The following is a 17,208-nucleotide window of genomic DNA, read 5'->3' as shown; positions in this document are numbered from 1 at the left end:
AACAGACTGGTGGACTGGACAACAAAAATATATAAGGCTCCTTTCCATCAAAGCAAAATAAAATTAAGGTCAAACTGCACAGAGAGAGAGAGAGAGAGAGAGAGAGAGAGAGAAGGAGGGAGGGAGGGAAATGACAGACAAGATATCTATGTAACAAAGAATCAAGAATTTCAATATACAAAGACCTCCTACAAAAATTCCTGCCCATAATTTTTTTTCTTCCAAGCCAAGAAGAGAAGGGAATTTGACCACAGTGCAAGCTGAGTTTCCTAGCACAAGCTGCAGGTGGGGCGGGTGGGGCTGAGCCAGAGGGTTCAGAATGGGAGCGAATAGCTCCATGGGGCAGCTCCAGGGCCAGGGCTGGGTGCCCTCCATGTGGCAGGGGTTCCCCAGTCTCCCTGGCATCCACAGGCCCATCTGGTGCCAGCTTCTCCAGCCCAGCCTGACACACGCCCCGCCCCAGCGCATCTAACACTTCCCATTCCTTCACACACATCAGGCGCTTCCCATTCCCATGACTTGTGTAAATGCTCGTCTCCTGCCTGGTTCACCCTCTCTCATCTTTAACCAGAAAAAAAAAAAAAATCCAACTGCTCTTTGAAAGCTCAGCTCAAATGTCCCTTGTTCTGCAAAACCATCTTGGAGCCACCTGTGCCCCAAGGAACCCCCCTCAGGCTCCCGCAGGGCCTGCCCAGTCCTCTGTCTGCCCAACCACACTTTCTGCCTACCTGTCCTCGTCCCCCGCTGGTCTCTTCTTCTGGGTCTTTCTAGACAGGGCTCTCGGTGGGCTCTGGGTGGACTCCCTCTGGGCCGCTCCAGGTCTGGCAGGGAGCCGGCATTCAACCCATCAACAATGCACAAATGAATTGTACCGCGAGTGACAGGGCAGAGCACTTGAACTGCCACTCCCCACACTTGGCTGGTTGAACTTCGTTATTTTCTAAAACAGTACAATTCTGTTAACAGTAAGGATACAAGGTATTTGACTGCCATGCAATTATGAGAGATATGTGAGAAGAGAGGCACCAAGTTACAGTAAGAGCAAAAGCTAGAAACCCACCAAGGGGCAGTGGTAGCTGAATGCACCTGAACTTCTGAAAGCCACTGCTGAGTCTGACAGTAACGGCCTCATACCAGGCTCGGTGCCAGGCATGCCCTGGCCTTGAGATACCCCAGGGAAGAGGAAGAGCTACGAGAATGACGTTCCCGGCTTTGTGGTGACACCGTGAAGGTGTTTGCAGGTTGCAGATGCAGGGAAGAGCCCCCAGCAGAAGGGTCCTGGGACTGTCGGGACCCACCTCCGAAGGGTGTCCCTAGACTGAATCCTCTTGAGTTAGAAAACGGGACTGTCCTCACTGGGGGTTCGCCAGCAGAAGACGTGGCTCTGAGGTGGAGGGAGAGAGTGAGGCACCGGGCAGCAGGGCCAGGACCATGAGGGAGGAAAGGGACCAAAGGGAGGAGGGGAGTCACAGAAGCGTCAGATGGATTGGGTGTGGGCTCCACCCTCCTCCCTGTGGCCAGAGCAGCGGGCGCTCCCCCAGCTCCACCAGGCCCAGAGACAGCTCGTGCAGAGCAGAGGCGGCTGTGGACTCCAGGAGGAGGTGTGCCTCCGTCTGGGCTTGGAGCACTGTCACAGGGGCTCCAATGAACACAGGGCTCAGGAAGGTCTGTTCTCAAAGCCACCCAGCTAGCGACAGAGTCAGGATTCAATGTCACATCTTTCTAATTCCAGAGCCTGACCTTTCTTTCACTCTGCTAAAAAAAGCGAGGCCACTGGCACAAGGCAGCCGTGGAACCCTGGGGCCGGAGCTGGGCCTCAGTCTGGGTCAGTGTAGCACCAGGGCCAGGGTTAGAACCATGGGTCACCCTGGGGCCAGTCCCAGGCGAGGGCGGGGAACCACTGCCTTCCTGGGCTGCGTGCAGCCGGCAGAGGACAGCATCTGGGGGTTATGGCAGGGCCTGCCGGGCCCCCGCGCCCTCGCCCTCAGCCCCGGCCCCGCCTGACCTTCCTACCCAGAAGCGAGGAACTGGCCTGGCCCCAGTCCTGGGGAAGGCTGCAGCTGCTCCCAAAGCCCCGGTCCCAGCAGACAAAGGCGCTTTCTTTCCCGGCACAAGGTCTTGATTGCGTGTTGCCCTGGATCCAAAAGTTCCTATGAAGTAAGTGGTTCCCGGCCAGGGTGTGTGTGTGTGTGTGTGTGTGTGTGTGTGTACATGGGTGTACGGGTGTGCTGGGCCCAAGGGAGCTGGGTTGTCAGCGTGGTCAAGCCCTCTCCCTGCCTCCTGGATCTGGCTTGGTATTTCTCCATACGCATCCTTTGCACACGTCTTTCGCTGTGTATTCCATGTGCACACGTGTGGGGTGGGGCCGTATGTGGGAGCATGTTTGAGCACGTCTCTGCAGCTGTGTGTGTGACCGCCTCAGTGTATGTACCTGTGCAAACGTCTGTGCACGCCAGCGTGCCTCCCTACGTGCTTGCATCCCTGTGTGACCCAGTCTGCACCCAAGCGCTTTGGGGGGCGTGTATGTCTCGCATGTGAGTCTACATGAGACACCTGGGACCGGACCTCCTCCCGCCGCTGCCTCTGGCTGTGCCTCCTCATCCTCCCCCTTCCCTGGCTGTGGCTCCACAGTGTGCGAGGCCTCCTGAGGTAGCCCCCTTCCTTCTCCCCTCCCTTCGCCCCCGCCCCGCCTCTGCATTCGTCTGGGAACAACCTGGCCCCTTTCAGCTCTGGGAGGAAGACAGGTTTGTGCAGCTTGGCTTGGCCCATACACTTTCCAAAAGTTCCCTGGCTCCCAGCCGATTCTTTATAAAAAGGCTCACGGGGAATCGCCTAACAGGAAAGTGGGGACTCACGAGGGGGCTCAGGACCCCCGCTCCTACCCCCAAGATGAAATGGGAGCATCAGTCAGCTGAGCCTCAGCTAGAGAGGGGGCCCTAAGTCCTGAGGGTGAGCTTGGTCTGAGGACACTCCACTCTCAAGGGAGGGACACAGCAACTCAGGCTCCCATGCCCAGGCTGGCAGAGCAGGGAGGGACTGGGCACAGGGAAGGCGAGGCCCACAGAGGTGCCCCAGGCCATTTAGGGAGCTGAGTCCCTCCCAGGCATCCTGCTGGCCATGTCCCTAGGGACCCTTCTGTGGGCATCCCTGGGTTCTGCCCGCCTTCAGGGAGGTGGGTGCTGCTGCCAGTCTCTCGTGGCCTCAGAGGGAGGTCTGAGGCCTGCCCACCCCTTGCTCCTGGCCCACAGAGCCTCTGGACCCAATCACAAAGTCAGTCTTTGCACAGTGCTGGTGTCTTAGGGTGGGTTTTACCCGGCAGCCACCTGGCTCGGGCTGGTTTCTCCCAGCCCCACCAAAGCACAGGGGTGGGGGCTTCTGCCCTGCTCTCCCTACACTGAGAGCTGATATGGGGGGCACCACCCTCTAATGGCACGGGGGTCCTGGAGGCCCTAGGGTGTTGGAAAGAGGGTTGCTCAATAGGGTAAGATCTGATCCCGAGTGAAGTTCAGGACACAGGTAGCAGCCGCTCTCCCTGTCTGTCCGGGGGGGGGGGGTTGGGGGGGATGGGGGGGGGGACACGTGAGCTGGTGCTGAAAGAGGGACCACAGTCACAGGGGGAAGGGCAGGCCCGGGCCACCCAGAAGAGCTTCCAGAAGCGTGCGGTGTAGATTCGGCTCCAGGAGGCTCCTGGGTCCTGGAGTTGGACAGGGCGCACTTGAGGAGGCTGGTCCTTTTGTCCTGTCCCCACGCTCCCCAGCCCCCAGCAGTCCACCTTCTCTTACCTGTCACTCTTCCAGGCCAGGGTCTGCTTTGGGAACTCAGAAGCCAGGCAGAGTCTCGTCCCTGAGAACTGAGCACAGACGGGCTGACTGGCTTATTGCCAAAGGGAGGGTGGCACCAAGGATACAGGGGTAACTAATAAAAACAAGGTCAGGGTTTTGAGAACATTGTGCACCCACTGTTGACTCTGCAGAGGAAGTACCACTTTGGGTGGATGTTTTATGTCTTTTCAGACCTGCTCCTTTTTAGTCCTGCTGGGGTGGCTGGGTCGGTGGGGTCCAGGCAGTGGAACATGGCCCCTGTCCCTTGGGCTTGTTTTGGGGTGCTGGGTTGTGCACTGAGAGCGCTCAGCCTGCCTCTCCATGCCCTTCCTGCAGGGGAGGCTAACTATCTCCTACTCGTCTGGGGAAGGGAAGGAAGTGGCTGCAGGGGCTCAGTCGGCAAGACTGCCTGCTCCAGGGCCACCGTCACTGTCCTCCACCCCTCTGTCTCTGTCTCTCTCAGATGCACACCAACACTAGGACTCCTGGAGTCAAGGCCTTGTTCCTTAAATGCATATACTCTGCTTCCTGATGGGGACATTTGACAAGGGACTGAGTCAGAGTAGGAGGGTCCTCCAACCTGGGGAGCCCAGGGGCCCCAGGGGCTGGGGTCAGGGCCTTCCTCAGGCCCCTGTGACCTACCTGACAGGACTGCACGTGTCCCCTCGCCACTCTCCAAAGGCACTCACCCGGGCCTTGGCAGCCCCTCTGGCTCTTTGCTGGCCTGGAAAGTTTGGGATCTGTGAATGGAAAAGCCCGGATCAGAGCTGGAGTGGGGATGGGAGTGAGGGGGGTGGGTGGGAGCGGTGTCTAGAGTTTTCCTAGTCTGGCCTCCTCTTGGTCAGAGCCAGGAAAGAGGCTTAACACCTCAGCAGCCCTGAGTCACTGCCTGCCCTGCTCAACCTGGGCCCCCCCAGCCCCTGCCTTCCTGTTAGCCTCCCCCGACTCACACCTGCAAGGTGGCCCTTGGTGGTATCCCCCACTCTTGGGAAGTCCCTGAGGATTCTTGGGGACTCCCAATGTGCTGGGGATAGAGAAATGTGGGGCCCAAGTGTCATCTTGAGTGGGTGATACAACAGGAACATACACCCCACAAGACCAGAGTCAAGGGGCCTAATAATTTGCCTAAGGAGGTTTTGCCAAGCTGCTTCAACCCGGCCTCTTGTCTGCTCCAGGCAAGTGCCCAGCACCTCCCCCATATGGGGCCGCAGCCTCTCCCTGGACCGCCCCCCCCCCCCAGGTGGAGAGCCCCTCTGGGAGGGAGATGCTAGCTGCCAGGATTGCACTGACCGGCACTCCCGAGCTTTTCCTTGTGTCCTGAGAGCGGGACTCCCCAGTGGGAGACAGGACAGTCCCCTCCCTTAAAACACATCCCGATTCTGTATTCTCCCAGGTCACCTGCTAGTTGTGTCAGGAACCTGCCAATGCCCACGGCTCTGCAACCACTCAAGAAGCAAACTATGTGCTCTGTGCATCCTGGATCCAATCTGCAGACAGATACTTGCTCAGTGGATTTCGTTTTTTTGAAAACTGAACTTACCGCATACGTTGAAAAGTCCATCTTCTATTGAAAAAAACACTCAGGGTATTGGGGAACACAGAGCCCGCCTTCCCGCATGGCATCACTGGTTGTCGCCGGTCGAAGCTGTCCCTTTTAGTCGGGGCATGATCCCCTCCATTTCCTATTGCCTTATATTTGGCCCCTGTCCCTCACGTGTGTCGTCTGCCTTGCCCGGTAGGTGTGGGAGTCTACAAACACTGCCAGACTTTGAGAAGCGAGCCCATGGGCCACTGATGCCTCCCCAGATGGACACAGACCATTGCTTAGTTGTGTTCGGGCACGGCTGTCCAGGCAGGGGCAAAGCCCACAGCTCTGCATTTTGCCTGTCACAATGGAAACCACACTGAGCTGCTCTGGTCACCCAAAGGGGATGGAGGTGACTGTGGCTTGACCTGTTCTTGATGCACCCTTGGCACATCTTTAAAAATCCTTTCTACAGGGGCACCTGGGTGGCTCAGTCAGGTAAGCGTCTGACTCTTGGTTTCGGCTCAGGTCATGATCTCATGGTTTGTGAGTTTGAGCTCTGCATTAGGCTCTGGCTGACAGTGCGGGGCCTGCTTGGGATTCTGTCTCCCTGTCTCTCTCTGCCCCTCCCCTACTTGCTCTCTACCTCTCTCTCTCAAAAATAAAGAAATCTTAAAAAAAGATCTTAAAAAAATCCTTTCTATAATTTTGCCCACTAGGATAGGTGTCACATTGACTAGGCTGTAGTTCCTGGATCGCCCACCTTCCTTTCCTGAAAATGTCAGCACTTCCTCCCTCTTGTCTCCCACACCTCTGCCGCCACCCACGACTGCTGGGATGCAGCGACCGCCATCCCATTACAGATCCTTTTGGCTCCCGTGCGTGCATAATCCCACCACTGGCCGGCAGGAGATGTCTAGCAGATGTAGCTGTTCCTTCAGTCCGTCCTGTCCTCCCAAAAGGAGGTCCCCAACAGCAGAATGGTGTCTGATCTGCCTCCCCCCAAGCCCAGCCTCACTTGGTGCACAGCAGGAGAGGCTGGAAGTCCCCAGGCAGTGGCCGAGGGCCCACCAGCTGTCAATCAAATGAGGGTGGAGCTGGCCGCGGTTGGGGCCCGAGGAGGGAGGGGCCAGCTGCCCTGAGCTGCAGGTGTGGGAGGCGGAGGGATGGAAACTCATAGCTGCATAGACCGGGTCTCCGCCTCTCTTTCCTGGGTTCCTCTGAACTCTGCTTCCAGGATGTGGCTGCAGTCGGCCTGGGCCAGGGGACCCCCTTCCCCCCCGCCCCCGGCTGCCAGGGCCGCTACTGCTGCCCTGCGCTCTGCGCTCCCACGTCTGGCCTTCCCGTTCCCTGGCTCCGGGTGGGAGTGAGGCCAGTGCAGGCTCACCCTGCCAGGCCTGTCTTCCTGGGAGGCCTCCCTTCCAGCCACTCTGCAGGTAGACAGCGCACCGCCACCAGCCACGGACCGGACCCGGGTTGCCGGCCCCTTCCCCAGGCACAGACAGTGTTGCCTCCTGGCCCTTAAACCCACGTCCTGTGTTTCACTCGGGCTGTGCCCTCCTGCCTTTTCTGGGTCCTCTCTCTAAACACTGCCTCTTCTCCCACAGCGTCTAATCCGTCCTCGGGCTCTCCTGAGCGTGGGGGCAGGGCAGTCCCAACTTTTCCTCCAAAGTGACAGTGTGCCCTGGGGGGTTGGAGGTGGCCCCTCAGGAGGCAGGCCCTCGGTCCAGGGCTACTTTGAAGCCTGCTTTATCTTCACAGGTGTCACTCTTATAATGTGCGTGCAAAAACACGGTCAAATAAATATAAGAAGACTTTAAATGACTTACTTTCTGCACTGAATCTATGAATAAAACCGATGCTCTAGGCCAGGGGTCTGCGAACTATTTCTGTGAAGGGCCAGATAATAAATATTTTCGGTGTTGCAGACCACTCTGTTCGTGTGGTGCACAAGCAGCCACAGATGGTACGTTCAGGAGCAGGTGTGGCTACGCTCCAATAAAACTTAATTTATGGTCTCTGAAATTTGGATTGGGTATGATTTTCACATGTCAGGAAATATTCTTCTTTTGGTTTTTCCATTATTTAAAACGTAAAGTCCACTCTTGGCTCGTGGGCTATACAAAAACGGACGGGGGCTGTGCTCTGTGGACTCCATGCTGCCATCAGACCCACCTCTAAATTCCAGCTGAAGGCAGGTGGCAGCCTCCCTGAGCCCTGTCCTCATGTGGAGGACACGTTTGGGGATGAGCTCCTGCATGTCAAGGCCTGGCACAGTGGGCAGAGCAGAGGAAATGGGCACCCAGGGGGCCGTGCCGGAGCCGCCCTGGGGGGAAGGTCACGGCCAGGGCCTGGTGGGCGTGGAAAGAGCGGTGCTGCCTCCCCCTTCCCAGGCGGCTCGTGCTGCACCCAGCACACGAATGGTGGGCGATCGTTGAACACCCTGGGGCGAGGGGGGAGCACACCAGAAAGCTGGATCAAAGCTCTCCCAGTTGGGTTTCTGGTCCTGCTTACTCAAACCTTGTAGCAGAAATTAGGCTCCAGCCTTTAGAGATGGTCTGCTGTCTGGGAGGCTGGTTTCCCTGTCATTTGCGAGATCCCCCTCCTCTCGGTCCCGGCCAACTTCCCTCTGGCCCTTCTGGCTGAGAAGTTACACAGACCCCTGCCACTTCTTTCTAAGACTGGACGCTGCTTCTCACATGGCCCCTTAGGCCTGGGCCTGGTGTGTCTGAGCACCAAGAATGAGACTCCAAGAATGACCCTAGCCTAGCACAGCAGGATGGGAAGGAAACACCTCCCCCCCCCCCCCCACCAGTTACCCCGCTCAGGGCAGCTGGCCCCCCAGCCCCTTCCCCTGCTCACCATTCCTATCGCCCTATTTCCCAAAGCTGCACCAGAAGGCAGTTTGCTTCATGCCCAGACTAGATGCCCATGCTGATCCCCTGGTTGGCTAATGGCTCTGCAATCTGTCTTTCTGGGTCCCCAAATCCCAGCTCTTGTCGTTTACAGGTTGGGTGCCTGGACAAGTTATTTCACCTCTCTGGGCCTCAGTTCTCTCATCTGTAAAATGGGGACTTTTGAGTGACTGAGGGGATGGAGGGGATGGCCATAAAGCACTTAGAACAAGCTCTAACTAGAGGAGGTGCCTGCTAAATAAATGTGCACTGTTACATTGAGTGAGGTTATCAGAGAAGATACAGGATGGCTAGTTAAAGTTGAATGCCATATAAAAGTTTTTTGTGTAATTATGTACCAAATACTGCTTGGAATATACTTATACCAAGAGAATTAGTTTATCTGAAATTAAAACTAACTGGGTGTCATTTTCTCCCCTCCATCTGGCAAGTCTATACTGAAGGAGGCCCCAGAGATCCAGGAGGATCTTGGGACTGAGCAAGACCTTCCTTATCCCTGATCTGATTACCCTCCTTCCAGGGGACAGGAGACTGGTGCTCCTCCCCTCACCGGCTACTCAAAAGCGATAAAGATACATGACTCATAGGCAAGCATACTTTTCAGCACCCAACACTGGTCATTTTGATCAATCCTTTAGGTTGCGAGGTACAATTAGCCCTGTTCTACAGATGAGGAAACGGAGGCTTGGAGAAGGTAGGGATGTGCCCCTCCCCCTGACCCTAGAAGCCCCATCTCTCTTCCCTCTGCCCCCCCCTCTTCATCTTAGTTCGTTCCTTTGTCCTTGGGCCTCGGGCAAGGGCTGAGCCAGAAATCCGACAACAGGACTGTCTCGGCAGCGTTAGCTTCAGGCACATCCAAACTGATCCCACGAACACCTTCTTCACAGGAGCTGTACTCGGCTCACCCCACATACCCCTCGAGTCTGGATCATGAGGGTGGCCCCAGAACTGGCCACCCAGGCAGCATGCACCAAGGTCCTGAGGACCTGTCCTCATGCTTCTGTACTTCAGAGACTGGGTTTTGAGAAGCCACGGTCTGGAACCCAAGGTGCTGGTCACTGGGCTGGGTGAACCCCACTACTGACCTAAGAGACCATCCTTCTGTGGTTTCCAGACCAGGCAAATGAACAGTAATTCTTGCAAGAAACCATTTTAAGGAATTCACTATAAATGAATCAAGCATAAAGTTTTCCAGAGGGTGTGGCCACAACTGTTCTGTTTTCCTTGGTGCCAATTTTTCCCGAGAGTCACTCAGTCAGATCTGGTCTCTGAGGTGGAGGGGGTCCCAGGCCGGCATCACAAAGGCTGGCCTGTTCCAACCTCAGGCTGGAGGGACGGAGAGGTTAGCCCCAGCTCTGCTGTGATTGATGACACAGCTTTGCTGTCTTCCAGTGGCTTTCATTAGGCACACCGGATGCCAGCGCCCTCTACCCAGTAACCAAGACGCTCTGAAGACAAATGAGGTCACTTATGGCAAACACACACAAAACACTGCAACACTAGCCCAACGTACTAAACTAATTGCACTCCTCTGCCTCACAGAAGCAGACTCTACTGGGGCAGCCTCGGGGGTTAAGAGTGAAACCAAGACTATTTATTACTTATTCTGCATAAATTATTCCTCTTCCCAGAAGAATGGCTCCCCCCCCCCCCCCCCCCCCCCCCCCCCCCCCCCCCCCCCCCCCCCCCCCCCCCCCCGTCTGGACTGGAGGGCTGCAAAGACTGGAATACACCCTGACTTGGAAAACCACAGCAGAGGACTCCGGGGTCTTAGAGAACAATGCCTCACCCATTCTCCAGGCTCTTCAGCCGCCATCCGTCGGCCCCTAGTGGTGACCCAGCAAGGGCGAAACTGGTGGGTGTCTGGCTGTGTGGCCAGGGCTTCAGCACTTTCCTGACAGTCTCCTCGACAACTTCGGACACAGTCCTTCTGGGGCTTGAGAAGAAAGCTAAGGGCCACCAAATTCTTAACAAGCCTTAAGAATTCTGAGGCACTCCTGTGTTTTGGGACCTGTTCTGATCCCACAGTGGTTCCACCGCCCCCCCCCCCCCCCCCCCAGGTCCCAGGTATGTGATTTGAGGCGGGGCTTCTAGAAAGTGGCGCAGTTGAGGCATCAGCTGGAGCGTGGAGCGGCTGGAGCATTCGGGCCCCAGGCCCGGGGGCCCCAGGTCCGGGAAGCAGGGACTCTACTGCTCTCCCTTCTACGGCACGTGTTTTAACCAGGTGTGCCGGTGGGTCAAGAGATAAGGCAAATCAACCCCCGTGAATGGATATTTAACAAGCCCCCAGTAGCGTGCCCAGAACAAAGTGGGCACTCGGAAAGACCGTGGACTGCTGTGTGCAGATGATGTATTTATACAAGGCCCAGGCAGCAAGAGACATCCAAGTGCCACTGAATTTGACTTTTAAAATTGTTTTTTTTTTTTTTTTTTTTTTTTAAATCCAGGATCAAGACCACAGACAATTTATTATGTAAGACACGGGGTGAAGAATGACCAAGGAAAGTTATGGCTGTGAGTGACATGGAATTTAGATGAAAAGGCTCAAGTTTGCTGAAGAGAGTTTAAATTTGGCTTTTGCTCTTGGAAACGTCAAAATAATCATAAGAAGCACTTATGCTTTACAGAGCAAATAATCCACAGAGTGTCATTTTCATTTTGCAAACAGGGACACAATAGCAGTCAAATATAAGCCTAAACACCCAGAGAGTTAAACATACAGGTTCGGTAAGATATAACAAGGGGTTTAGCATGCTGGTGGGTTTTTAAATCAAATCCATATTGAACCCTGTGACCTACTGGAGGTTCTAAGTGGAACCTAGGGAAAGCAGCTTTTCCATACAAAACAACAACGAGGACAACAAAGGAAACCCAGGCTCTGCTGGATGTCTATAATACTCATTTGCAGTAAGGCTTTCAAGATACATGAATTTTTATAGCATTTGTATTTTAAGGATTTAGGGCAAATACATTTTTTTTCTACTTGATAAAAAGAAAATTAGTACTTAAAAGGTTCAAAAATATATCGATTGAGTGATTTTTTTTTTACATAAATAAATTATATTGATTTTTAGGATTTAACAGCTGAAAAAACCCTTTCTGCTTCCACTGGAGGCAAAACTGAACAAAATGTTAGTTAAATAGAGAGCAGCATTTCTAAGAAATCTGTTGTCAGCATTATCGACCATCTACGCTACAAAGATGTCATTAAATAGGATTTGTTCAATCAACGGATTCTTTCTTCTTATGCGATCGGTTACAGAATTTCTGATTTTTATCTCTGATTCATAACTCCACCGTTCGAAGATACATCTTATTTTTTTCTTCGGTCACAATTTAACAGACTTCTTTGAGATGCTCATTTTAACATTTACATAATTTATAATCCCAAATGTATAAAAGACAATGACAAAAGCATCATAAATAAATAATGCAAACTGAAATAGTTATGTCAAACTTTTGGACCTTCTGATAAATTAGCAAAACTGTAACAGGAAAAGTAAAAAATACAGTAAATTGTGGCAACACCAAGTGAAACTGGTACCAATAGCACTTCCAATGTCTCCGACGGCCCCCGCACGGGCCCTGTGCCCCCCGAGTCCTGAACCACGAGCTTATTTCCAGTCTCAGAGCATGACCGGCCCTCTGGAGTGCGGGACACAAGTGGGAGGGGAACGCAGGCAAGGTAAGCGCCACTCAGGCAGGTGCTTCCCGAGTGAGAAGGGAAAACGATGTTAATTTGCAAGTCTCGACTAACCTGATCTGGAATCTGGGTCCAACTGTGTAATGGAAACCGAATAGAGAAAAAAAAAAATGGGAGAGAAGAAACAAACTTTCACAGTCGTTTTATAAAGGTGGCACACACCAGTTCGGACAACCTCAAATAATTTGACGAAGGGACCTAGCAAAGTGTAAAAGTGTTGAGTGACTATATCCTCGAAGGCTCCAGAAAGAGCCCTATTCTCGGTGAAGGGGAGCACAAAGTAAAAACTTGTGAGGGCCTGGTGGTGGCCGGAGCGATTCTTGAGAGTGAGGTGAGCAGTGTCCAGCCCCACAGAGGACGAGCCCCTCACCCGCCTCCACTGCCAGCAACAACCCCAGCGTGTAAAGCTTTTCCATACTGAGAACGATCTTTACGTGGGGGAGACGGCATACATAATGTATAAAATAATGCCTCGTCAGTATTCCTTCTTGCCGCAGGTGTCTGAAAAACCATTAAGGGGGATGTCCTGTTACTACCAGTAAGGTTTTTGCTTTCTAAAGAAATGAATATATGCATTTTCAACCATTAGTTATATACTTCTGTCTACACTACTCATTTAGTCCTCATGATAAAATAGGGAAATACCTTAACTAAAAAATACGCACGAGCACTTTCTTCTTCTGTGCTTTTTGGTTTCCCCATTAGATTCTTCCCATTCAACACAGCTCACGGAAAAAAGAGCTCCTCTCTGTCTCTGTTCTTTGGCCCTTTGATGGTAAATCCCTAGACAGCTTTCTTTTGCCACTGTCCCTCCTCAGGTGAGTGGGAACTTGGAAGAGAAGGGGGGGAGGGTGTGTCACCACATACTGTATTAGCTACGGTTGCTGGAATGAACAACTGGGTAACAGAATGAGAATTCTGTGCCTCCTACACTAGGTCGACGACACTCAGCTAATGAAGTGGCAAGACCCTGCAACTATTAACATCTGTGACCACAGTTCTCAGAAAATTAGGTAGGTAATATTACTTATGGAAACACAGGTTCTTATGAAGGTGGAGTGAGGGAAGTAACAAACCTTTATGGGATAAGAAACTTACAAGTCACAATCATTTCTTAAATGAAACAGTTCTAATTGGTGTCACTGTTGGAGTCTTTGAGGCCCCCTTCCCTGGCCTGTGCCACATGTCCTCTCTCTGGAGGGACGGGGGCCCTGGGTTCGGGGCAGTTCTGATCGCCGCCTGGCTCCTTTTCGGACCCGGGAGCAGGCTCTGGGTTGGGGTTCAGGCTGTCCCCTTTTGTTTTCTTCTTCTTCCGCTTCTGGCTCTCCAGACCTACTGCTTCAGAGTGTCTGGCCTGCTGCATTGCCGGCAGAGCCATGCCCATGCCCGGGGACAGAAACATGGATGGGTAAATGAGTCCAGGAGACACTCCTGGGATGAGAAAGGGGTTAAAAGCCACAGGACTACTGGTAGTTATTGCAGGTTCGGACTGATCAGAAAACGGACCAGGACCAGGCTTGTCTTCAGCTAACGTGTCCGTTTTTACATCATGGCTACTCGGCTTGTCTTCTACAGTCTTTTCGGTCGCTGCTGTGCCACTTTTTGTTGTGCTTGACAGAGGTGCTGGAGCGGTGTTGGTGCAGGCAGTGGCCATGGGTGCGTTGAGGAGTCCCCCGACACCGAACATCTGGGGCACTGCGGCCATTCCCGGCAGCATCATGGGCAGCATGCTCAAGGTGCTTTTGACCTCTTCGCCCGTGGGCATCGTGGCGAAGCCGGCCGGGAACCCCACCAGGCCCGTGAGGGGGATGCCTGGCAGATTTCTCATGTTCTGGAGTCCTACCAGGTCCATCCCAGCGATCAGTCCGTTCATGAACAGTGGCCCCATCCCCGAGGGAGAGTCTGCCACGATGGCAGGGGTCTTCAGGAGCTCACTCCGAGGCCGCCTCCCCCTCCTGCGGGGGCCCGCATCTCGAAGAACAGGCTCGGCCAGGGTGTGATTGAACTTGTTTTCTGGGAGAAATCCCTGCAAAAGGACAAAGAGATGCCGAAGGTTACTGGAGGGCAGGATGGGCTGGGGATGAAGACCAGGGTTCTGCACTGGGCCAGACTGCTCCTGTTCCGCCAAGGACCCGAGTGGGAGCCCCCGGCCTACCTGCCTCGATGGCTCTCTAGCCTAGGTGCGCCTGAGGCCGTTGGCTTGGGAGGCCAAGAGCCAGCCACCACCAGCACACGACAGCAGCATCCACTCCCTGGAGGAGCTCGTCAGAGAGCTGGGAACTGGAGCCCAGCTAAGGACACCCAGGTCTTAGGCGAGACTTACAGCTGCAAGGCCTTGACCAAAGCGAGCGTTCATCTTCCTTGTGACACAGGAAGCTTTTTAATGGAAGCAACAAAGCAGAGTAGGGGAGACAGAGTTTTGCAGGAGATGGACCTGAATTTTGGTTCCAGCTCTGTAACTAGCTATGGGAGTCGGGCCACCTCAGTTAGACTCGCAGAGTGTGAGTGAGAAAGGACCATGACATCTCTCTGGCCTTACCGGAGGCAAAGTGTGCAACACATTACCCGACCCACAGGAACAAGTGCTTACTGGAGGGGTGCCAGTGACCGCACACACCTCACTCCCTGTGGGTCACAAGTTCCTGCAGGACAACTCTGTCACCAAACAGGGTGTCTACATGTTTGCTGAGGAGACGAGGGCATTCTTAATGTGGCTGGGGAAATGCATCATAGTGACTGATGTTCTGGTTTCCCTCAAGGGAGGCAGTCTAGTTTCCCTCTCATCGGAGGGCCGTGCTCTGGTTTTCCCAGCTGGTGGAGAACTCCGGGGCTAAGTACCACGCGGCCCGCCATCCAGCTCTGCTGCACGTGGGTCACCCAGCACCACGCATGCTCTGCTACCGCCGTGCGGACGATTTACTATGGGGAATCAGGGAACCTGCTGCTCCAACGGCATCAGTGAGTGGTAGGCCACACGGCGGACAAAGCACCAGCCTGGCAGCGGGCTTGCTGCAGCCGCATGCGCTCCTTCCTTTGTGACCGTGGTTCAGGGGCTCTGGGGGGTGACGAGGATGTACCAGAGCCTGCCAGAGAGCCCACTCTGCCAGAGCTTCCCGTCTGGTTGCAGAGAGAGAATTAAACAAACCGGTGCAATTATAGCGTACCTAACTCTGAATCTGTTCCCAAAGCAGCACGAATAATCCCCATAGCAAGAGAAAGGGAGAGATTTCTCTCAGGACCCTCTGCGTGGAACCCCTGCGTCACCCGGGAAACCACACCTTTCCCTCTTTCTACTGCCTCCCGCTCCTCCCTGCTGTCATTGAGCTCATGGAGGCGGTGCGTGTCCACGGGCTCAAAGGCACGTTGGGACAACTGCCGTTGAGCAGTCTCAATCTTTGTGGAGAAGAGCATGGAGAAAAAGCCCTTCCCTGTGGTCCCTGGAAGTCCTCTCTCCTTTCTGAGCCATTGAAGGAAAGCAGCCTTAACTGCCTGGGCTTCTCCTCGTGGGTCCTGTTACAAAGCTGGTGTGATTCTGCCACCTTCTCTTTGATCACAGCAACGATGAGGCTAAAGATGTTGAGTGGCCATTAGTGATCCGTCACAGTGGGTTTGCACTGGGGACGCAGGTCACCATCAGGGCTGGAATGTGGAAGCCGGGACAGGCCCCAGCACAGCAGCATGACGTGGGAGGGCCCAACAGTGAGGCCCCCGCGCTGATGCTGGAGGAGCCCACGCTTCTCTACGGCTGACTCTGCTGCCTTCTCAGGATGCTCAGCCGTTTGTATGCATGCCTTCCCTTCCTGCAAGTCTGCAGTGGGGAGTGGGGACCTGATAAGACACAGTTGATACTCCACCAGTCTACTCTGAGGCTCAGATGCAGGGCCCCAGCTGCAGTCCTTAATGGAGCATACTTGGAGTGAGAAGGCAGGGACAGATCGCACCAAGAGACACCAGAAGGGCCTGAAAAATACTTTCATTAGGGCCAGGACTGCTAAAGAAAATAGGAAAGGAAGTCAGGAGTCCGCGGACACCTAAGGGCTGAGACTGACAGCCAGGTCTGAGAATAGTTAAGGTGACTCTTCACAACCTTGGGGCACCTGGGTGGCTCAGTCAGTTGAGAGTCTGGCTTCGGCTCAGGTCATGATCTCACAGTTTGCAAGTTCGAGCCCCACATCAGGCTCACTGCTATCAGCACAGAGCCTGCTTTGGATCCTCTGTCCCCCCCTTCTCTGCCCCTCTCCTGCTTGCACATAGGTGCATGCTCTCTCTCTCAAAAATAAACAAACATTAGAACAATTTTTTTTTTAATTTTTTTTTTCAACGTTTATTTATTTTATTGTTTGGGACAGAGAGAGACAGAGCATGAACAGGGGAGGGGCAGAGAGAGAGGGAGACACAGAATTGGAAACAGGCTCCAGGCTCTGAGCCATCAGCCCAGAGCCTGACGCGGGGCTCGAACTCACGGACCGCGAGATCGTGACCTGGCTGAAGTCGGACGCTTAACCGACTGTGCCACCCAGGTGCCCCAGAACAATTTTTGAAGAAAAAAGAAAGATGTCTCTTCACAACCCTCCTAAGGACCTCTACTTCAAACTTTAATCCAGGAGTTCTGGCATCTCCATTCAGTTCCCTGCCTCTCTTCTGCCTAACTGTTAAAGAAGCAAATCCTTAGAAACTCCAACAGATCTCTGCTTAAAGGGGCAGCTGTAGAGATGTGGTTAGTTGGTAACACGGGTCCTCGGTGAACACACCTGTGTGGTGGGCTGCCAACCGAGAAGCGGCTGGGAATGGAGGCATGGGGACCTCAATAGTGGCAGTGTGGACAGGACTGTGGCCATCCCAGAGGGGCAGTGGGGACTGGAAGAGCAGCAGGAGTACTGACAGTGCACTAAATGTGCACCTGCCCTGCATCAGGCAGACATTAAGGGTTCCATGTGCATTAGTCATCCCACCAGCCCTGAGGGGTCAGGACAATGGTCACGGCCATTTCACAAAGGATTTACAGATCTGTACATGTGAAAGATGTGTATTTGAATGTTCCCAAGTCCCCAGGAATAAGGTTATTTTTGAAGTCCTACATCTCTCCCTCAATTTCCCAGAGAATATTCAAGAAAAACCCAATCACGGGCAAAAAGCTTTATGATGGTTGACTACAAGAAAACTCTTCTCCAGAAGCCTCGGTTTAGACTAGCAGAACTGAAGGAACGGTGATACTGTCATGCTTAGCGCCCCCCTTCTTTTTTT

General features: G+C 53.8%; 1 protein-coding gene across 4 annotated transcripts in view; it reads right to left on the bottom strand.

The window, feature by feature from the left end:
- Positions 1–10,710: 10,710 nt before the first annotated feature.
- The window catches only part of CHD6 (chromodomain helicase DNA binding protein 6), a 204,432-nt gene continuing 197,934 nt past the window's right edge, over positions 10,711–17,208 (bottom strand). For all 4 annotated transcript variants that reach the window (XM_043602363.1, XM_043602366.1, XM_043602365.1 and 1 more), the window contains one exon: positions 10,711–13,990. In XM_043602363.1, the coding sequence (XP_043458298.1) occupies positions 13,094–13,990 (897 nt within the window). In that variant the 3' untranslated portion in view covers positions 10,711–13,093. The remainder of the gene's footprint in view (positions 13,991–17,208) is intronic.

The sequence above is a fragment of the Prionailurus bengalensis genome, chromosome A3 (assembly GCF_016509475.1).
Source record: "Prionailurus bengalensis isolate Pbe53 chromosome A3, Fcat_Pben_1.1_paternal_pri, whole genome shotgun sequence".
Lineage (NCBI taxonomy): Eukaryota > Metazoa > Chordata > Mammalia > Carnivora > Felidae > Prionailurus > Prionailurus bengalensis.
The sequence above is the reverse complement of the archived record's forward strand: the minus strand, read 5'-3'. Positions and strand labels throughout refer to the sequence as shown.